The 22902-nt window shown below is 44.2% G+C and overlaps 1 protein-coding gene across 6 annotated transcripts in view; it reads right to left on the bottom strand.

Annotated features, from left to right (window-relative positions):
• Positions 1–22902, bottom strand: part of CACNA1I (calcium voltage-gated channel subunit alpha1 I) — a 165990-nt gene that overhangs the window by 47088 nt on the left and 96000 nt on the right. For all 6 annotated transcript variants that reach the window (XM_077783408.1, XM_077783407.1, XM_077783410.1 and 3 more), the window contains 4 exons: positions 21582–21679; positions 6333–6492; positions 3834–4149; positions 3128–3220 (listed from right to left, as the gene is read on the bottom strand). In XM_077783408.1, coding sequence (XP_077639534.1) covers positions 3128–3220; positions 3834–4149; positions 6333–6492; positions 21582–21679 — 667 coding nt within the window. The remainder of the gene's footprint in view (positions 1–3127; positions 3221–3833; positions 4150–6332; positions 6493–21581; positions 21680–22902) is intronic.

Here is a 22902-nt window from a genome sequence, read left to right as displayed (position 1 = left end):
TTGAGAGAAGCAAATGGAGACCCTCGATTCCAAGTCCCAACACAGCATCCTGTTCAGCCCTGAGACTGAGCTGTGCTTTGATAAAGCAGATCCTGGCCTCATTCAGCCCAAAGTTCAAGCCCCATCTCTGCAATATCTAACAAAATCTGACTAGTGCTGCAAATCCTGACTTGTGAATTACTTTTACTACTTATGCCTAGATTTCCATCTTGCCCTCTGAGGCCCACACATGTAAGCACAGCACCCTTCAAGGAGCCTCTGAGTGCTGCAATGCTGATGCCAGTGTAAGAGTTCAGAAGAGCTCCTTGCTATGCTCCAGGAGCAATAGCAGTGGCCAGGTAGCTGGAGAGGTGACAAAGAGACACCTGAACCTCAAGCAGGAAAACCCAAGTGAAACACTGACCCAAGAGCAGGGAGTAGTCCTTCCTTCATGTCATATCCATGATCTCTGGTCAAGGGGGAAGCATTTTAAATCTGCTGAAGACATAAAATGCTTTTCCCAGACTGTTCTACAAGGCCATTCAAGAGTGCCACAGTCAGTCAGCACCCTTCCCCTCAGAGAAGCACATCTATGCAGGACTTCTAGCTGTGCTGGGAGTATATCTAGGTGGTGGAGCCTTCTTACTGCCATATGAGCAGTAGCAGGTAATGCCCTCATGTAGGTGTTTGCAGATATCATTGTAGGAAAGAAGTCATGGATGAAAGCATAGCTCTAGACAGAAGCTGCAGAGATCCAGCCCCAGAAGAGTAAGTCTGAGCCAAGCCTAGAATGTGTGTGGAAAAGCAAAGAGTCAGGGCTTAAAGTATGACTGTCAGAACAATCCTGCTTAGAAAGTCAGGTCTTCAAAACATGGAGAAGGAGGGAAGGATAAAGGCTGGAAGGGCCATACTTCATGGGACTTAAAGAGGGATCATCATTCTATAGGAAGATTCAGATAGAAAATGCAGCCAAATTATATAAAGTTGGCATTGCTGTATACCAAGAAGGTAGTAGGAAGGCCAAAAACTTCCTTGGCCTAACTCCACAAAAGGTAAAGAAACTATTACACCTAGCATATGACTCCTTTGTTCTCAGCAGGCCCAAAGTAACCTGAGATTCATGTTCTCCCGTGTTTTGACAGAAATAAACCTATATGGCTTCTGCAAATGAGGAGGGAGTGTCTAGAAATGTCAATGACACTCTGCAGTAACATCTCAGGTGGAGTGTTTAATTGAGGGTTTTTGGTGCCTGAAAATTCAGAGACACAGTTTGAATCACTGTGAATCCACATGACATGAGCCAGCACTAGAAGGATACTTAGAAACCAAAAATATGCTGACAGAATTTATGTAGTTTGAAAAAATGTGGGGAGAAGGGCAGTTTCTGGAACTGGCCTACAAAAGACCAGGTAAGTGTGCCCCAGTGGTTAAACACTGATCCTGCACAGTCCTTCCTGGCTCTGGGAGAGACTGGGGCTGTGGGACAAGGAGTAAAGTCTGTATCTAATTGCATATTCTACAAATTGGGGTATCCTGACCATTCTGCACGAAGTCAAAATACAGGTACGTACTAAATATCTATTGCATTGATGGGTATATGAACAAAATTCATAGGAAATTATTATTATCTCAACTCTCAAAAAGCAGAAGATGTCCAGTTTGCCCTTGAGAATAGAGCTTGTGGAAACTCCTCTCCATCATCTCATGCTATGCAATCACATCTCTGCACTGTCTCTTTGGGACTCTCCAGCATCAAAGTAAAAGCAATATTTGTTAAGGTATATTTCACCTCTGCTGTCCAGGTTCATGCTTCACCAACAGGGAGTATGCCATATTCTTGTTTTTATCTCCTTGTTTTTCCCTTGTGAGAATAGAAGACCATAAGGCAGGGTGAAATCAAGGATATAGTAAGATCTTTTTATGTTGTCTGACCTGAATGGGCCAATAGATTTTTTTTTTTTTTTTGGGCCACCCTCCATATGAACAGGCTGCAGAATTTCTCAAAGAAATGGATTAAAGTTTGCTTTACCTCAAGTCATTGCATGGCAGCTTGAATGTAAACTAGATCCCGTACTAGGTCAGTCTGTTAGTGCTACTGGGTGACTGCTTCTAGAGATCCTATTTCTTGAAGGGCATGGCCCCATAGGACAAGTGTTGGATGAAGATCAGAGTCCTGGCCAGGTCCATTCATCAGCCCATCCAAATGTATGTTGGCCTTGGAAACACACTGAGGTACTTACTCAGTGACCTGAAACTAAATTGCATCTACTATGTACAGATTTTATACTTCCCATAATTCATCCTGTCTTTCCATTTCATTCTTGGCTTTAGTCCCCCAGGTGAGCAATGTGCAAGAGCCTTCATAAAAACCAAAATCCTTCCTTGTTACAAACAGGATATTCCCTCCAGGAAAACGCACTTATGCAAGGGAACCTGAGGAATGGGGAGGCAATGGCATCATGTTTCTCACCTCTCATCCCAAGTGCTGATAATGAATATTCTTGCAGAAAACCAACCTTCAAACTTCATTTGCATAAATCCACAGGGCTTATAAACTGCTTATTAAGTTCTCATTGCTGACACACTTCTCTCTTTCCATCTGATCATCCACAGGGGATCTCACACAGCCAGTTTATTTCAGACTGCTGACACTCTTGGAGCAGTAGCTCCTTTTTGCTCATGGTGAGGAAGTAATTCAGCATGACAAACTCTGAATCTAACAAAATGTGAATCTCAGACTCTGAACCTGATAAACTCAGGTGCTGCCAAAAGCTCCTCACTCAACATGGCTCAAAAATTACTCAAGAGCTTAAACTGTATAGAGACCTAGTAGAAGGGCAGAGAAAGAATTGGCTTTTAAGTCAAGTGGTTTGGGGCATTTACTTTGCAAGATCTGCCAGTGAGAACATTATTCTACACTGGGCATATATAAATTTAAAAATCAATCTTAAGTATATTTTTGAGTGAAAGCTAATAACTTGGCTGACAACTACATATGTGATCCTCTCTCAGAGTCTTGGTGAAAATCAACTAGCCAGATTTCTGAATTTTCTAGAAGTTTACTTCCTCAGTATCTATGTTGATTTAAGACCTGTTTTTTGTCAGTTCTTAGCTTGCATTGCTGACATTCATCAAATCTTATACTTACGATTATCAACAAGATAAAGTAGATAAAATTGTAGAAGGAATGGGCGTCCATCACATAGTACATGATCTCCACCCACCCTTCCAGTGTGATCACCTGCAAAGACAAACAAGAGAAACAGGAGGGGTAGTCCAGAGCTCACTCCTCAGTGTATAGCAAGCAGATAGATACTGGCAGGACAGTTGCAACCCAAGAAAGGTGAGAAACAACAATTAATTTTAACGAAGCCAAATTTCCATTTTGGGAAATCAGCATGGCACTGCTTGATGACACTGGAATACTGTCAAAGCCTGTGAGATCATTCTAGTCCACAGCAGGAATATTTCATTAAAATAGTTCATTTCCCTGGATCACAGCAGGGGAAAACCCGCAGCAGGTTGCTGTGCCCCTTGGACTGGACACCACGTACAGCCGGAGGAAAATAAAAAAGGCATGGATTTTAGGTCCCATCTGCAACACGTGCTGGGAATTGACAAAGAAAAATTCCTTTACTATAGCTGGAGGGGAAACTGGTACAAGCCAGTCTGAAGAGTGGAGCTTATTTTGGCAAGCGCATTCCTGTGTGCACTGTTAGCCTTACCATAGGAGTTACAAGGCCCTTTACATCTCTGCCACACCCTGCAGAAACTACCACTGGAGCCCAGAAAAACTAAATTTGAAAAACAGAAATATAAGCTTGAGCCTTGTAAGAAAGCTAACTCAGACTTACCTGAAATATCACAATCCAGGCATACCCGATATTGTCGAAGTTGATGGCACCCTTGTGCGGGTTGGCGTTGCCTGTGCGGCACACATTGTAGTACTGGTTCCAGTTCACACACATACCACTGACATTAAACTCTTGCCGGACTGAATTGTAATAATAATAATCATCCTTGTCCAAACAACACTCATGGCCTCGCTCCTTCAGCGGGGGTATCTCGTGACAGCCCATAATTCCATTGTCTCCTGACAACGAGCAGATAAAGGGCATCTCATCATCTTCCTCTGGTTGGTAATAAGGGGGCAGGACAATGTCACCTTGTCTGCAAAAGAACCCACAGTCAAATTTCCTGTGACAAAGAGTTTCCTATCTATCAGTGGTACTGATGGGGCTGGGAGCCCCCATTCTGACATAGGGACTGCACTGGGTAGGGGATTTCCAGGTTTATTGACTCAGGAGAAGGGGAGGAATGACAGGGCTCCTGAAAACCAGCAAATTTGTAGGGTGAGCCCCCTGTTTTCAGAGCTTTTTCTTGCCATCAGATCACCCCAGGCCAAATTGCACAATCTGCTTGCATGGAGATGAAAAAAAGCTAGAATGCAGAGATTTGCAGTCTGATCACTCTCCCCATTAACATCAAAGCTAAATCAGATGCAATGACATTAAGGAAGTTCATCAGGCTTTACTGTAATATGTTCATATATGTAACTGCTGATGGACATGTTTTATAACATTTGGTAGTGAACCTTCTGTACTTCTAAAAAAAAATCCAGTTCATGCATAATTAACATTGCACAGATAAGCCTTAAAATTTGGAAATGGAAAGATAAAATTGACTTAACCTTAACTTTGACTCCTCCTTGACAGCTGGCATTATGGGTGCAATGTTTTATGACAAGTTCGTGTATTTTTTCCAAATAATGCAAGCACCTTCCAAATGCATGAATAATTAAAATCATCTATGCTTGCCTAGCTGGAGATGAGCTAATATCAGAAAAGTGAAAGGTGGAGATACAAAAAAAAAAAAAAAAAAAAGGATTAAGCTCTATCTGGTGTATTCCTTGCAGTGCTATAATGCACAACTTTCACGTTGTGTACAAATGCAGACTTTTTCACTAAATGTCATTGGAAGAGGACAGGTGTTGATGAAAAAGACAGGCTCTGATTGCTAACTAAGCAGGACTAAGCTACAAAGGTATGTTGTAACTCATCCTCGTCACTGATGCATGGGCACCTTCAGAACTGACTTCCCTAGTAATGGTCAGCCAAGTATTTTCTAATATCTGCTTTTGTGAAGGCTGTGGCCCCAATTCACTTCCCAGTTACCATCAACTCTCCATGGATGTAATTACACTCATTAAAGAAGTGCTACTCCTGATTTACATAAAGGACAATCATCCTAAAGAGTAGTTTTTCCCCAAGGAATAAATAAACACAGGAAATGCCTGCTTTAAGCAGCACCTGCTCTGCAACTCTGCTACTGTTCTGCACATTTTATTTTCACACTTTTTTTTTCCAATTTGAGATGCTGTAAAGCTTCAGAACTGTTTAATCGGTTTAAACAGATCGACAGCTCTGGGTTTTCTTTAAGCGGTCTACACTGATAGCACACCTGGGATTAGCATACGGTTTTAAGAAAACATTTTAAAGCCTGAGATCTACTAAAGCCAGAGAGTCAACAGGAAGAGCTGTGCCCTGAAACTGAGTAATTGGAGAATTCACAGCAGGCAGGAGCTTTTCCACCCCACTGCCTGTGGGAGGAGTAAAGCTGTGCCTCCTGACCCCCCAAATAAACCTCAGATACCTGTACTTGACCCCTGTGTGGCTTCAGGCTCTCTTTGCCAGAACTGTTCCTATGTTTCCCCACGAGTTTTTGTCCCATTCAAACATTCATTCTTTGCTTTCAGATGCTCTCACTTCTACTAACCCAGCTATGGGACACCTCTCCCAGCAGCCCTCTATCCCTTCTCCATGGCACTGGCCACATGCAATTCTACTCCCAAGTTTTCTAGAAATTTCTCAGTGTCCTTCCAGAGGTAATGAACTACTGCTGAAACAGTGACCCCAGCTCCATTTTGGTGGTATCAGAGATGTTCCTGGATGCATCAGGCAGCACAATAGCTTTCTGTAAGACTCCTGCAAGTGCTGTTTTCTGAAGAGGCAGCAGGTTCAGGATCTTCTGGCAACATGTGTCAGAGTTTCAGTTCTTTCTGGGTGTAGGAGCACCATCCTGTACTACTAGGCATGGCTGGAGGGGACAGTCATGCTAACCTGTGCTTTGATTAAATCCAAGTGAGCCCAGACACCTGCTGTGAAGACAGAAGAAAACCATCTGTCTTTGCCCACCCTCCCTTTCTACTGCAAGATGTTCCCAACACCTGCACACAATCACCCCACACTTGGAGTAGTGATACACAGAGAGCCTGGCAGAAAACATGAGCGGCCAGAGGGAAAAAGAAACATCCACAGAAGGAAGGAAGGAAATGTTGTCTCCCAGTCACTCACACTGTGAAGTTCTCCTCCATGAAGCAGCGGTTGCGGAGCAGCCCAGCCCACAGCTGCACCCCAATGATGCCGAAGATAAAGAAGACAAAGAAGCAGAGAAGAAGGACGTTCCCCAGCATGGGCAAGGTGTCCAGCAGCAGGTTCACAAGGATGCGCATGCCTGCAGGGGGAGAAGAGAACCAGAAGGAGCAAGTGTTCGACACAGGGATGGAGAAAGAGAGAGAGGAAAGAAAGGAGAAGAAAAGGAAAGAAGTTTACAAGACAAACATAAAAAAGGCAAAAAACACCATGAAAATAAAAGCAGAGTGTCAGAAATTAACTACTGTCCAGACCTAGCCAGATTTATGGTTACTGCCCTTTCTTGTCCTAACTTCTACTGACAGGCAGCCAGCAGAGCTGCTGTGATGCTGTGATCTCTTAAACTTAGGCCTCCATCTGCAGCAGAGAAGAAAAGAGAAAGATACTTTTGGTGCCATCAGCTATCTGACTGACATACCTCCCTCCCCGTTCCCTGCAGAAGGACAACAGACTGTCCCAAAGGGGCATGTCAGCTCAACAGCCCCATTATCCAATGGCTCCAACTGAAGGTCATTCCAGTACAGCAACTGTATCCTGCAGCCTGTGAGACCTGCATGGACAGACCAAGACCAGCCTGCCAGTGGGATGAACCTTTTCAGAACATATAAACTGGCATAGATAATTGGGGTTTTTTTCAGTGGCAGTATCATCAAGAGACAGTCATGAAAACCACAATTTCCTCCCCTGGCTAGTCCTCATGTCCCAGTGGGGCTGGAGCACACAAGTAGCAGGCACAGCCCAAAAATCTTCCAGCACAGAATCTCTGCCCAGTGCAAATGTTTTTAAAAAATGTTTTTAAAAAAATGTTTTTTCACTCTCTAATTACCTAATGAATTATTCGTGTGGTTTTATTTCCCCCTTGACTCTTTAGCGCACAGCCACAAGTAGGGGTAAACATAGTCCATTTCTCCATGGAGCTAATGGCTTTTCCTCTGCTGTCTGGGAGATGGTGAAAGTCTAGAAATTCTTCTGAGCATCACAGTACTGCCTTTATCCCTGTGCACACCTCACGAGGTTGTCTCTCCTTGTCTCCATGGAGGTCCTCCCCAGATACCTAGAGAGTTCCTTCGCTGAAGATGTTCCATGTAGGCCAGCAAATAATTAGCTAATTAGGTATTTATAACCAATTCATTGCTTCAGATGGCAGTAGAAGGGGAAAGAGGAGGGGAAGATAAGATTAGGATTCTCTGACAGCCCTTTGAGGCACAAGATAATCTCCCTTGTGTACCCAGCACCAAGTAATTACCACACAATACTATACATTATGCTCCATGTCTATTCCCCAGTCTGCTTACCCCACAGAGAGGGGAGGGAAGTGGCACCTGCGGTGGGGCAGCCAGGTTTGGAATTCACAAACACTGAAGGAAGAGGGAGAAGTGTGCCTGCTGTGAAACAGCAGACTGGTTTAGATTAATAAAGAATGCTTTGGAGACAGAGCAGAGTGGAAGAGACAGGAGTGATATTTACAGGTACGTGATGTGTAGGAAGGAGAAGATGCTTATTGGTGCCTCCATGGGATCATGAAGGATAAGGGATGATGGCAATAGCACCAAGACCAGGCTGTGGAGCAGTAGTTAAGCCCTGCTGCCCGCTTGTCCAGCTGTGTCACCAGTCACTGCATAAGGCAGCTTCTAGACAAGTACATCAGGGACCCAGCTCCAGCCACTCACTCAGCTGTGCCCTGAGTCACTGACAGCTCTCTGACCTCTCAGCACACCAAGCCCAACAGCACAGCCCCTGAGACCTGCTGGGCCCTGGAGAAATGCTCTGGGCAGCACTGGAACTTCAAGACTGTGCACCCTCACTGTAGTGCTACGTGTTCCCAGCATTAATGTTGTGTCACAGAATGAGCTCAGTAGTTCCCATAAACTGTCCTGGCCAGTACATTAGGCAGAGCCAAGTGATGTGGGAAGCTGTGCCAGTAATGTTGCAAGAGGGTGTGGTGTTTTTCAGATCAATTGATGCTAGCTCCATTTCAGAGCTGGGTAATAGGAGAGATGAGGCTGCCCTTAGGTTTAAATGCAGAACAGACAAAACAGACATTCCCACCAGAATTTTACAGACAGCATCCTTGTTGGGTCAGAATTTACCAAAATTGATTTTGTCTATGTTCCAAGAGAAAGCAAGTGCAAATCTTGTCTGCCTTTTTCCTGGAAAGATCCTGCTTGCCCATACATTCTCCATCTTGACTCTCAGAGGGATTACTAATGGTACAAGTCCTAATGCTCTCCACAGCTCCAAGATCATACCTATTGCCCCCATGTTAGGCCCTCTGGGGTACGTGGGGCCATGACCCAAGAACTGGCAGGTGGCCCCTGTGGTATCTTTTCCACATCACAAAGAATTTCAGCATTAACAGGTTCTAAGTCCAAATGAAACCAGTTCGGGGTTTTGTTGTTTTGTTTTTTTTAATTTCACAGTTAGACAGATTCATCTTTCTCTTCCCATTGATGTTGACTATGGATATGAGATTGGCTCTTCAAAAGCAGTAATACTGAATCTAAACACATCCAAACATTCAAATATCAGTTGCAATTGCAGGAGAAAGAGGGAGAAAGACTGAACGGCCTAAGACCAACACGTGATGATTTACCATAGAAGCTGGAGGCCAAAATAATGGGGTCTCTAAAGCAACAGCCCAACAGTGGAAACAGGAAGTGCAGCTTTGGGAGTATTCTGGTTTAGAGAACTGGGATGCCTCCCTTTTCCAAAGGGCCCTTGCTGGACAAGCTGCCATCCACAGCAACACCTGTACATCTTGAATGACAAATTCTGAAAGGTCCTGGAAAGCCCATCCTTTATCAAAATCCTCCTTCTGCCTCCTTCCCACCTTCTGTTGCCTCTACCTGCTGCTAAGCCATTTTCCTCTTGCTCTGCCTACACCTCCTCTCTGCCTCTGTGCTGCTCCTCAGCTTATGTGCACATTTTTCCTGGCCTCCCTCCCCACTGCTGCCTTTCCCCACATCCCTGTTTGTCCTTTACCATTGGCAGAGCAGAAACCATGCTGGCTCACAGTAAGGAGGGGATATGAAAGGGACAGTGACCTTTTCTGAAGCATCCTTTGTGAAAAAGGGAATGCTGCTCAAGAAGAGAAAGGAAAGAGGCTGGGCAGTCTGGAGGGAAAGCATTGATGAAACAACATTCTGCAACCAAACAGCCTTCCAGGACATCAAATATGAAAAGGTTTTGCTCTTCAAGGGCAATAAAAGCAAGAAACATTAAATATTCATGAGTGCCAGGTGTGGGCTCTGAAAGATCTCTTCTCCACTCACTCTGACCAGGAGACCAGGGTAAGGGAGGAAATGAAATGGCATTGCCTGTGGGCATCCAAGGAAGGAAACAATGCTCACATAATGGTTCCCTGCTGCTCACCCATGCCCTTGAGCAAGGGGTAGAGAAGGGTGCTCGATGGCACCTCGAAGGCAGGGCTGCTTCTACTAAGATATCCCGCAGGAGCAAAGCCACAGGTGTGTTCACCACTAAAACACAGCAGGAGATGGGGGGAAAGTATGTACAGGGATGAGAAATGGTGGGAAGTTGAGAGAAGTGCCCGCCAGTGAGCATCAGAAGGAAGCACAGGACTGAGCTAAGTCTCTGAGCTCCCTCCGTGGTTCAGAAGAAGTAAATCGTCTGTCTCACCCTGGCGGCACCCAGAGGCCCTTCGTGACAAATTCAGCAGACACTACAATGACCCTAGCTCTCTCCTAACACTTGCCATCAGCCCTGATTAGCCTGGCTATCGCAGCTAAGCGGGCTCGACTGCCGTGTCTGCCCGGGGGCAGCGCGGCGGCGGCGGGGCCGAGTGGGCAGGGCCGGGCCGGGCAGGGATGGGCAGGGATGGGCAGGGATGGGATGGGCAGGGATGGGCAGGGATGGGATGGGCAGGGATGGGATGGGCAGGGATGGGATGGGATGGGATGGGATGGGATGGGATGGGATGGGATGGGATGGGATGGGATGGGATGGGATGGGATGGGATGGGATGGGATGGGATGGGATGGGATGGGATGGGATGGGATGGGATGGGATGGGATGGGATGGGATGGGATGGGATGGGATGGGATGGGATGGGATGGGATGGGATGGGATGGGATGGGATGGGATGGGATGGGATGGGATGGGATGGGATGGGATGGGATGGGATGGGCAGGAGGCGAGTCCTGGGCAGCGGAGCCCGCGGTGCGGGGAGCTGTGCCCGCCCCCGCCGGGGCTCCGCAGCGCTGTCACCTCGCCCTCTCCCCGCCTGCCGCCTCCCGAGCGCCAGCGCAGCTGAGCTGGTGCACTCCCTGCTGCTAACCACCCTGTGATACAAGCGGGGCACTGCCTGACAAACCCTGTTCTTTCTCACCTCTGGGGCTTTCAATCCGCCCCAGCTATGGCGTGAGGGACAAAGCCAATGCATGTGAAGTCAAAAGGAGATAGCGGTCTGAGGCAATCCCTCCCTCGCTTGGGGTAAAGCACATGGAGGAGAACACAACATCTCACCTGCATCGTGGACCAAGCTACCAATTGTCATTTTAACTGGAACAAAACCAAATCTCTTTCCCGTCAGCACTTGTGACTGTAGCTGGCAGGACATTTTGCAGAATGCAGAAACTGAAGTGTCATTATGTCCCTCAGCCAGGCTGCTTGTCCAAGCGTGCCTTCTTTCCTTCCTCCCTGCCCCAGGACACATGGCAGTCCATCCAGCTAGCATGGGGTTGGCAGGATTTTCCTGTGCATGCTCCTTTATGGAAATTTCCAGAATCAAGGCACTATTCCAGCAGAGAGATTGTGCAGAAAGTACACAGAGAGAGACATGCACTTTTTTTTTTTTTTTTTTTTTTTTTTAATTTTGCAGCCAACCTCTGTAGTTAAAATAATCTCAGTTTGTGTGCACAGTGCAAGCTGGTGCTCCAACCTGTGGCCATCCTCACTAATCTCCTGCTGACCCGAGGCTTAGCTGTCATTTCACACATTGCATTCATAAACATCAGCTCCAATTTGGGCCAAACACTACCAAGAGACACCAGTCAGCTGTGAGTCCAACAGCAGACACACTGCCAAACTGACCTATACTATAACCCACACCTTCCCTCACCATGCAGATCTTTTCTCTTTGATGCATTGCCTCTTCTGCAAACAACACGTGCAGGCTAAAGGAATTCAGCTGGAAGAGCCAGCATACAGCTCCAAATGCTTTGTCCTCAAGCTGCAAAGCCAGCCTCACTCACACTGCAAACGATCACTGCCTGCTTTGCACCAAGGCAAGACAGAGAGCATGTCCAGATGGATGGCCAGACCCAAATTAAATCAACTCTGTGGAAGACAGGTCCAGTTGACAGTATGAGGTACTGAGAGACATTAAGCCAGTTCCGCTGCTAAGTAAAAACTGCCCCAGACACACTGCCTCATTCAGAGAAAAAGAAAGCTTCCCATCAATCTCTTCATCAGGCTCTGGGTACATTTGCAGGACACATTTAGAGCTGAGTATTTGGCACTTGCATATGGTCAGTGTGATCCATAGCTCAGGAGCACTGGTCAGTTCCTCACCACATCCCCACTCTTGCCTTACTGACAAGTAAAGCCTTTTAGCATCCCTGACTGGCTCAGGCACCTCATCCTACACAGCCTATTGATGACATAACTTCAAATTATCTTTGTCACTCCCCAGTATAACCACAGAAGAAATCAAAACATGACATTTCCAGCACTTATAAAGCTTCAGCCAGTACAGAGAGCTGTTGCTCATTTTCTCAGTAGCACAGGCATACCAGTCCTCATCATCATACAATGGCTTCCCTTAGAATACCGAAGTTTAAACATTAAGTGGCCTTAGTCCTTACCTTCAAGGTACTTCTCAGCTTAAGCCTGGGGTAGCCAAAGGAGAGACAAACTCCAGAAAAAAAACTTGTTGGCCAGAGCTTTACCCTGCTGGAACAGAGGTTTTCAGACTAGAGTACACTAGAGTACACTCATATAAGAGGAAAAAAAAATCTCTTTAAGCTTGTTCCAAGACTCTAGAAACCCTTGGGATCCAAGGATCCAGGGGCTAACAAAGACCTCACCTCTTTTCAGTCAGAGAGTAAGACATGGAGCTGGTCAGGTCATAAGCATGAAAAAGGAAAGTAAGAAGGGAAGAAAAATGCACCACTTAAAACACCTCCCAACAAAAGTTCAGCTAAAACAACCACCAAAAAGAGAGTGCAAATGAAACCAGAAATAAGCTCTTTTCCTTGGAGGGGAAGAGAAGCAAATAAACACACAGGCACTGCAGAGCCACAGTGCTCACCAGGCTGCCAGGTGATATGAAGAAGCAAGCTCAGAAGTGAAGCAGACCTGACTAATTGCAGACCTGACCCCACAGTTGCAGTGGCCTCAAGAAAGAGAGCAGAGCAAAATCCAGAGCATTTACCTTGACACCTAAATGATGACATTTCTGGAAAAAGAGTGGCCACAGTCCATGCTTTTCTGTCATCCAAAAAGAAAGAGACACCCAAGCGCTGCAGCAGGCTGCACCTTATGATGGATGCTGTAAGCCCAGCTAAGGTTCACAGAAAACAACTGAAAACTCCTCCACAAGCAGTCACATTCAGTACGTGCCACCACAGCACGGCTGGTAGCCACATAATCTTTGACATGAGCAGAAATGGATGCAGCAAAAGTCCCAGTCAGTAGCCCCTTCTTCACTGTCTTGCCATTATCCCCTTGCAAGCTTTGGACTGTTAAGCAACCTTGTCTTGGAAAATGATGACAGGTGTCAGATTATTTCTTAGAGAGGTGTCTCTCTGGGGGATTACTGTCATTCTGTTCTTTTTTGTAATACTGAACATCTAATAAGCAACACCTACTACCACCTGCTACAGTAGTTCATTCACTGATCATCTCATTTTTTCCCCATTTATCACTGCAGCAATGACTGCATTCACTTTCAGTGAAGAGTCTATTAAAAACATACAGTGCCAGCTTTTCTTTCAGAGTTGCAGGAGCCACCTAACACCAAGGACAAAAGTCAACTCCAGTGCTGTGGCTGCCAGCCACTTGCCTCCATTCTATAAATATCCTTAAATTCTTTACAGATCTCTAGTGCTAAGTGGGACAGAATAATGCAAAATATTATGTAAAACAGCATTAATGCAACTTCTGGGTAAGATTTAACAGGGCTAATTTCCTCTTGCTGTCACTAGCATGAATCATGTTTCTTTCTACTGCAGGCAATGACATGACATTACGTGAAATGAGTGTGAACAGGAGAATCGGTCTCAAAATACACAAAGATAGAGAAATTTAAGGTTATGATTGTAAATTGCCTTGCCCACACACACAAAGTTTCATTTGCATTAGTGTAATATGACAATATCATTCACCCCATAATACACTGTCATTATTGCTCACATTTCCATGGTATCCATTGCTTGATAGGTCCCATGGGACAGATTTTGCAAAACAGCTCAGCTCCCATTTAGGCAGCAAAAGACATGGCTGGGCTTTCATGATTGCTGTGTACACTGGAAGCTGAGCTTGTTTGAACAGGCAGCAGAATTGGCACAATGGGAGCTGTGAGGTACTAAGCATTTTTTAAAATTCTGGCTCTGCAGGTTCCCCTACAGGAGAAGGGAGAAACAAAGATTCCATCAAAGGTCTTTCTGTTACTGGTTTCTGTAATGTTTTGTTTCAGTTTTTTTCCAGGCTTGCTTTACTTTCAGTAACACAAATTCTGAAGCATTGTTACAGACTCTTGTGATTTTTATCATCAGTCTTCGGATGCATGGCAGAAACCTTCAGGTGGGAAATCTTGCTATGATTTGAAAATCTCAGATTACAGCCAAAAAAAAAAAAAAAAAAAAAAAAAAAAAGAAAGGAGAGACAGCTTTATTCCCCACTACTATGGGTGAAAAAAAAAAAGGTATAAAGGTCTGAAAGCCATAGGAAAAATAAATAACTATAATCTCTGATTGTTTTTCCTTTTTCAACTCTCATGGCTTTAAAGCCATCTGAAAAACTTACAAGCCCACAATTAGTGACTTCTGAATGCTTGCTAATAACAGTGAAATGGACTGGTTCAGAGAAGGAAATAATACTTTCTCCCGTGACCTGTGACCACAAAAAATAGAAACTAAGCAATGTATCATACAAAACAAAGCACTTCTAGGTCTCTATTTCCTGCATTTCAGTGTTTCCCAGCTCCTTGCCATGATCCTACATTAAAAAGTAATAAAATTTTCATTATGTTTTGAGGGTTTTCTACAAAATTTACTTTGATTACCCAGTTAAACACCTGGCAATACACTGCACAGTTGTAATCCACATGAAAAACAGCACTGAGATGAGACAAGAAGAAAAAAAAATTAGAGCTTATCTTCAGTGACTGGAGACTTAAATTAAGTACAGGAAAAAATTGTTTCCTGTGAGTTGTGAGGCACTGGAACATCCAGAGCAATTGTGGATGCCTCATCCTTGGAAGTGTTCAAGGCTAGGTTGAATGGGGCTCTGAGGAATCTGCTCTAGTGGAAGGTGTCCCTGCCCACAGCTGGGGGGGTTGGAATAAGATGATCTTTAAGGTCCCTTCCAACCCAAGCCATTCTAGGCTTCCTCCAGCACTGCAAAATGTGGGTCTGGTTACAGACCAGTTGGTTTGTTAAAAACCTTCAGAGAAGCATTGATTTGCAAACCCATCCAGCATATTTGTGAGTCAATAGATTTTCTTTATACTGTCCTTGACTTTGTATCAGTTTTGATTTCCTCTCCCCTACTTTTCTGCATTATCCTACACACAGAGGTGCATCAGGCCTTTGTGTGCTGTGCCTGGCAAGCCCTACCACTTGCCTCCTGTGCATTTCTCTTTCCAGCCCCCCTTCTTTTCTGTTCTTATCTGTATTGATCTTCATTCTCCTCTGCTCCCCGTCACACAGTTTCCCTTTATCCTGAGCATGCCTGTCTAATTTAGGGCTTGACTTGAAGAAGACACTTGATGTAGAGCTGCACACAGGATAGTGCAGCTCTGAGTACAAAATCCATCTCTTAAATACATTTCAGTCACACAGCCTGATCAAGAATGAACAGGACTTTCTGACCTCTTAACTTTTTGAATGGGTGCTGCCAGAGAACATCACTCCTGTGCCCTCACTCACCTGCTCAGGCTTTATGTGGATAAATCTGTGTGTATACACATTATTAGCGCATAGTTGAGAGTGTGGTTTGTTTGTCACTGAGGTGTGATAATAAGTATTTACAGAGCACCTCATACAAAGAACTGTGAGTTGGGTAAGTTTAAACATTTGGAAAAATCAACAGTATCTAAGTTTCAGCTATTGCTTCACAAATAGAGCTGGGAGGGGGAAAAGATTTACTTCCAAAAGAGTCATTTGGAAGAGTACATTTTAAAAAGGGAATCAGTGTTGGAAGAGATGAAGCAAGTCCTCTTGGAAAAACAGTGAAACTTCTGAAGCAAAGACCCCATGGGGGGCACTTAGAAGAGGAATTTCATAATCCGTTTGCATTTCCAACTGCTAGGGCAGGAGTGTGCCTGTCAAATGTGCTTGGTTTTTGTCTGATCTAGCTGTAAATGAGACTGCTTTACAGCCTCATATATCTCAGTCAGAAGCTCATTTCACACACGCTCATCAGTGAAATTAGTTCTTCAAAAACACATTTAGAGAAGTAAATGTCATCACTTTCCCCCCATGCCAAGTGCGGGGTTCATAGCCAGCTTACTCTGCTTTAGGCACTGTTACAGCACCAAGCACAGGTACCTTGGTGTGGAATACAGACTTAAAGCAGGCATATACAGGTTAAACATCTGCTTTTCCCATTTCAGAACTCAGATGGTTCAGATTATTTTCTTTTTATGGGGCTTTGGTCTAGTGAGATGAGTGCAAAGCTAGGAGTTAGGAGATGTCAGTTGTATTCCTGAGTCTGCTGGTGACACTCTCTGGGTCCCACTAACCGGGTGTGAAACATAAGAAAGATTAAAAATAACAAGCCATGGTTTATATATTTGAGATCTGTAGAAGAAAAGAAGAAAACTCCAGTCTATTTGGACCCATGGGACTACTATAATTATAATCGTTAATAAAGAAAAATGGAACTAGACCAAGATTTTTTTATACACAGCACTTGTACTAGGAAAAAAAAAAGTGGTATTTGATTGAAATAAAAACAGTGCAATAGTTTTCAAAACATTTAGCAAAAAGAAAAGGATGACAAGAAGAGAGGGAAGCATTCTTATACTAGAATGGCATGATTAAGAGTTCTGATTTTTAGACTTTTTTTGTCAGGACCCAGTAAAAGAAAAAATATTAAATGAAACAAATCTTCTAAAATTAGGCAGCATAAAGCTGTATTAAAATGGATAGGAAAATATTATTTTTGTTCTGACTGAAAAAACAAAACATTTAGAAAAAGCAGAACTTCCCACAAATCTGAAATTTTATTTCCTGCATACCAACTTATAAGCATATATTGTTATTTTTCTAATACCTATAACTCCACATAAATATTACTGTACTTACAGACAGAGTATTAGCACATATATATACTTTCTACTCTGTAAAGTTGCTTTGCAGCAGATTCCTTCACTTTCATACAGTGTACCCAGCTGAAGAAATCTTCCAAATGATGAATCAGCTACTAAATTGTAAGTGGAAACTGGCAGACATCAAACATAATGCAAGGGCTCTTCTTTGCATAAGGCCAATGTGACAAGAAAGAGTAAAATGAAGAAACATTTCTTTCTTCAGTGTCAAAAAAACTTAATAAAAGAAGAGAAAGAAATTCAAATTATCAGAAATGATCACAGATTTACTGCTCAAAAGCAGGAAAAAATAAAACAAAGCCAGCCTCCCCCAACAAACCTTGTGCCTTGCCTTGAGAAGAAGCAACAGAAAAAGGAGCCAGCACAAAGAGCAGTATTTCACCCACCAACCTGCCACACAATCACAAAAGGATAACAACAAATGGGTGTGGAATTTCACCCCAAGACCAGGACACAGACATGCCCAGAGCAGAAGGCAGCTTCCTTGACAGAGACCTGGAGGGTATTTTTTTACTCTTTACACTGATTCAGTGACTTGCAGGGCATGTCACACCAACTCATTGCCATGGAATCGAATAACATGGCAATAGGACCAGACCAATCTCTGATTTTTCATTTCCTGCATTTTCAAACATGACCACAAAAGGCAGAGTTCCTGGGGTTGTAGTCAGGCGTGCAAGAACAAGAGGGAATGCTAATGAAGGTGTGATACATATTGCAAGACTTCAAGGCTTCATGTTTTCTCTAGCACACTCCACAGCTGGCGTGAGAATGGAGGAATGACCAGGCAGGGCAGAACCTCAGACTGCTTCAGACAGGAAACGTGAAATGGTCAGTAGCACATCCCGCTGAGAACTGCAAGAAATGCAGTCAATTGCTCATAACTGGTAGCTAAAGATCAGCTCTAACCCCAAAGGAGATTTGAAATCCAGAAGTGTCTCCATGTGAGTTCTCAGAATTTCTTGGTTGGGAAGGGATATTGAAGATCATCTACTTCCAACCACCCTCTCATGGACAAGAACACCTTCCACCAGTCCAGTCTCCCAAAGCCCCATTCAAACTGACTTTGAACACTTCCAGGGATTGGAAAATCCCATTGGAAAATCCCATTTTACTTCCTTTACTTGCACAGTGCCACTTCCTGTGGCAGTGAGTTTTACAGCCTAACTACAAACTGGGTAGAAACTGTCATCCTCAATGGACATTTACCACCTTTTGGTTACGCTTGTTATCCCTTTCTTCTTCTGTCATGACTCAGAGAGGTTTTACATCCTCACATGCATCCTTTATACCACAGATAATGAGTAAATAGACTTCAACAACTCTTTGTGGTATATTGTTTCAAAGCCTCAGGAGTGTCACTGTGAGGAAGGGCTTCAAGGAATTTCATGTTGCAAATGAGCACATGTAAGCAGAATTTAGACGCATTCAATTTGGGAATTTGGGCATTTAAGCTTCAGCCTTGCCCACCTGCTAAGAATATAAAATAAGTTTATTTAACTTTTTCCTCTGCCATATTGCTACTGTTTCCTTAGAAAATCCTTCTGAACTTCCTCTCTTCTAATTTTCTGTTATTGCCTTTTTCTTTTTCTTTCCATAGTACAAAATCCAACTTCTCCAGAAATTTCTCACATATGTGCACTTTTCAAACACTGACAGATTAGTAGAGTTCTACCTGACAGACCACTGGAAAACTCTTCCACTCGTGTTCTAATCAGTCAGGTTCCTAATAATTTTGTCCATTCTCCTGATAATAAACTGCCATTATTTAGTCCACACAGCCAGACTCCCCTGTGGAAATCAGTCCCTACCTAGGTGTCCATGAGGAAGCTTTTGGAATGCCCAAGGTGAACACTGGACTCCCCTGTCCCAGCACAGCCTTTTGAGCATGGCTGAGTATCTGCCTTTGGGATTAACCACCCCCCACTCCTTGCCTCTCCCCAGACATCTCACACTCACAGCCATGGCCTCAATCTCCTTCTACCTCCTGCTGTCCTATTTCCCACTTTCTTTGGTAGCACCTGCAACACTTCCAGCTTGGTATCATCAGTACATCTCACTAATAGACTTTCCTCTTTCTTCAGATTAGTAATGAAGAACTTTAAAAAGACATTAAAAAAAAGATTTGTGGCCAAAGGTCCCATTAATTATGTTTGTTGTAGCCCACTAGGCACCTTCTTCTAATGCAGCTCATTCCCATTTATCACAAACCTTTGTTTACAGCCTCTTCACTAGTTTTCAGCCCTCAAGTCAATGCTTCCTCTCCCAGGGAATCCAGTTTCTTTTTTTTTTGTTTGTTTGTTTTTTGTTTTAATTAATAGCAGGATGTCTTTCTTTCAAAACAGTCTCTGCATATAACCACAGATTTATGTAGCAAGAAAAATACATAAAGGTTTAACCACAGAGTGGAAATTAAAACAGCATCAATTTCACACAGGTGTAGTTCTATACTGATGAAAAGAGCAAACAGGCAGTGTCAGGGCAGGAACAGCAAGGATAAATTCAATGGCATCTGCTCTGCAAAGGTCAGGAAAGATGATGGAAACCATTTCTGGCGCCTCTGCATGGATGGAGCAGGTCAGTTTTGATGTGGCTCACACTGTTCCTCCCTGGGGCAGCTCTGGCTGTTCCAGGAGACAAATAGCAATAATATAAAGCCTTAAGTTTCTGTCAGGCAAGCTCTCTTCCTGACCACCTTTGTCCAGCAATTAAAATGGCAGACACCTGTAAGAGTTAATTGGATGTCATTCCAGATGTTTCTATTTGCCTCCAAGGTTAAGTCTACCCTGCTAACAGGGATCAGTCTCTCTAAGCAGTCTTTGGGCACAAACTCATGGCACACCTGATGAAGCAGGGAGGAAAGGAGGCTGCACAATGTGAGGATGGTGCTGCTCTCACATGTTGCCCATGTCTTCCTGAAAGGGGTGAGTCTGGCATGCACAGCCCCCAGGCCACCCTCTCACAGAAACGTGATGCCTTAAGTTTTAGCTTTCGTATTTTCTAGATTCTGTACTGCCTTAGCGTGTAACACTGAACTTCATATACAGTGTTAGCAAGTTCTCTTCACAGGGCAGGTAGCCAAAACAATCATTTTCCAGCCTGAGAACCAAGGACACTGTTGCAACTTCACGCTCAAAAAGTGTGAACAACAGCAAATTGAGGAAAGCCATCTGGGAGGATGGGACTTCATAACCTGAAGCTGTAATTGGACAATTAACCCCAACATGGAAATGGACCAAAACTTATATAAATATATATATATATATAAAAACAAGTGTGAAACCTCGTGATCAGGCATCCATCTTGGGTGGAGCCATGGCCAGGCTCTTGCACTGCCCCAGGTGTATCCTTTGAAGACCTTTTAATAAACACCTACTTTATTCCTTTAACACCATCCAGCCTCTACTCTAGGAAGCCTCTCAAGACATCAACCCCAGAACCAGGGCTGGTTCCCAGTCCTCTCCTCTCTGGAGAAGGGCCAGATGGAGACAAATTGGGGAGGTTGTTTTGCTGACTGTGACTAGCCAAAAGCTTCCCTTGAACCTCATGTTTATCATCCCATGATGGACCTGTCACATTCCTGGCCATTCTCTCAGTGCTCCAACCAGTGGCTCTTTTGTCTGGTCCCCTCCTGCCATGCTGGGCACACAGTTTCTCTTTCACACCTTTCAGCACTTTCTGTTCAGGGCTATTGCTCAAAGATAAAAGTACATCCAGGCAAAAGGACGAGATCCTTTTATAGAAGAGCTTTGCATGAAGCCAGAGTCTCTGAAATCCACCTCCACAGCATGTTCAAGAAATAGGTGACATCATGAAAATTACTTTGGCACAAGGGAAAACATATGATGCAGATTAGGAGGTCAACTGTGCAAACTTTCTCAGTTCTGGAAAAGAAAAATGAGCATCTGAGTTTGAGAGAAGGATTAGGAGAGCTCTGGCAAGGTCCTAGGCACTGCAGACAGCCTAATCAGGGAGATTGTGGATAACAGCAAAGAGACTTTCTGCCATTCTGTAAGACTGAAAAACTTGCAGAAGAAATGCCTAAAGTCTCCCAGGGCTGACACCTCTGACACCTGGCTCATACACACACAGCAGGTCACAGAGGAGATAGCTGGCACAAAAAGGAGAATACAAAGCACAAGGTGAGGAGGAAAAACAAGAGTCCATGCTACATGTCCCTAATCTGTAATGGCATGAAAATTGTTCAGATGAGATGACCTGGAAGGTCTTGTGAAAGCCTGAGCAAACTAATTCTCCCTGATTCCTGGAACTAATTCTCCCTGATTCCTGAAGCTCATTCTTCTCCAGACCTCACACACAGACCTTTCTGAGGCTACAGACATCATTAAACCTGTGATGTCTTTCAGTAAGAGAAAGAAAAACCACTTCCATTTACTGCACATTGTTCACCTTTGGTTCCTAAGTTCCATCAGCATCGTCGTGCACAAAGGATGCCCAGGGCAGGTAAACTGGGACACTGTTTTTTTCCTGCCCATCCAACACCACCTCCTGGCCCCGATGAGGAAAAGCCCGCACACACCCTACAGAAGCCTCTATTCATTTGGTACCTGCTGGGACACCAGCAGCACAGGCAGCCTTACTGATCCTGTCCTCCCCACAAGCGGCACTGAGAGCTGGGAGAGGGAAGCACGACTTACTGGGCACACGGTTGATTGCTTTCAGGGGTCTCAGGACACGGACAGTACGGATTGCAGACAAGTTAATGTTTTGGAGATCCAGGGAGTACTCCACCATCCTGTAGGAGGGGAAAGAGAAGGGGCAGGGAGAGAGAAAAAAAAAAGAGAGAAAAAGAAAGTTTAAAAGAATCCAGAATTTTGGCTTGAGCCACATGTTTATCATTTCTTCATTGAAGAGTTTCTAGAAGAAACTCTACAGGGATGAATCCTGAGCTTCATCCTGGCACTCCTGGCCAGGGCACATATGTGGGGTGGCCACTGCACACAAAGCCAGCAGGACAGGACAGTGTGGCCAGTTTTGTTGGGAGTTTCCTGTGGCACAGCAGGGTGCTCCCTGTGTTCCCTGCATCTCCCACAGCAGGGTGTGGTCTCAGGAGGCAGCTTCAGCTAAACCTGCTTTATCTCACACAGAAATAAACCCTCTTTCTTAAAGCACTAACTGCTTTGACTAGCTGGAAAGGCTTCCCCCATGGGCGTGAATCACTTCTTTTTGACACCAACCAAAAGGAGAAAAGGCTAATTTTAGGACATATGCTAGACCTTAGCTTTCTTAACCCAACAACATGTGCTCTAAATAACCTCAAAGTGCAAATAGGTGTGACTCATGCATTGGCTTTGCTGCAAGAGCAGCAGGTGCAGGTGACAAAAAGTGACCCAGCCCAGCAATCCTTAGCCCAGCATTCTCTCCTCACCCAGTATGGAAAATGTCCCATCTCTTTAAAAGCACGGTGGGAAATTATTATAATGATAACTTGATAATTATAATGATATAATGATAATCCTGGCCAGAAATTTCCACCTGAGGACCTTAAATTATCTTTCATGTTTTAATGAAGAGAGATGCATGAGGCCCCCAGGAAGACATGGGCTGTTGTCACCAGCTTCCCTGGGGTAACTCTGGTCTGTGAATAGGATCAAGAGGGTGACAAAGCAGGTGAAATAGCAGCAGAGTCAGGACAGGAACTGCTTCTACTGAATCTCTTCTCAGACATGAAAAATGAAACTACAAAAAGTTCCCTTTTCCTTGGCCTTTTAACAAGACTCAAGAGACAGGAAGGAACTGGGGGGACAGCCTTTTGGTACTGCCCCCTTTCTCAGAAAAAAAACATAATTTATATAGAAAGAGCCACAAGTCAACCGAAAGTTTACCCAAATTCCCCTGACCAGGAATCACTGAGATTTAAATGAGAGCTAAAGTGAGAAGGAAATAGGGTACAGCCAGTCTGTAAAAAATAATCAGGGAGAGGCATTGAGTGAAATGGAGCAGTGGACTGATCCTTTT

This window comes from Lonchura striata, chromosome 5, assembly GCF_046129695.1.
Source record: "Lonchura striata isolate bLonStr1 chromosome 5, bLonStr1.mat, whole genome shotgun sequence".
Lineage (NCBI taxonomy): Eukaryota > Metazoa > Chordata > Aves > Passeriformes > Estrildidae > Lonchura > Lonchura striata.
Note: the sequence above shows the minus strand (reverse complement) of the source record. Positions and strands in the feature narration are given on the sequence as shown.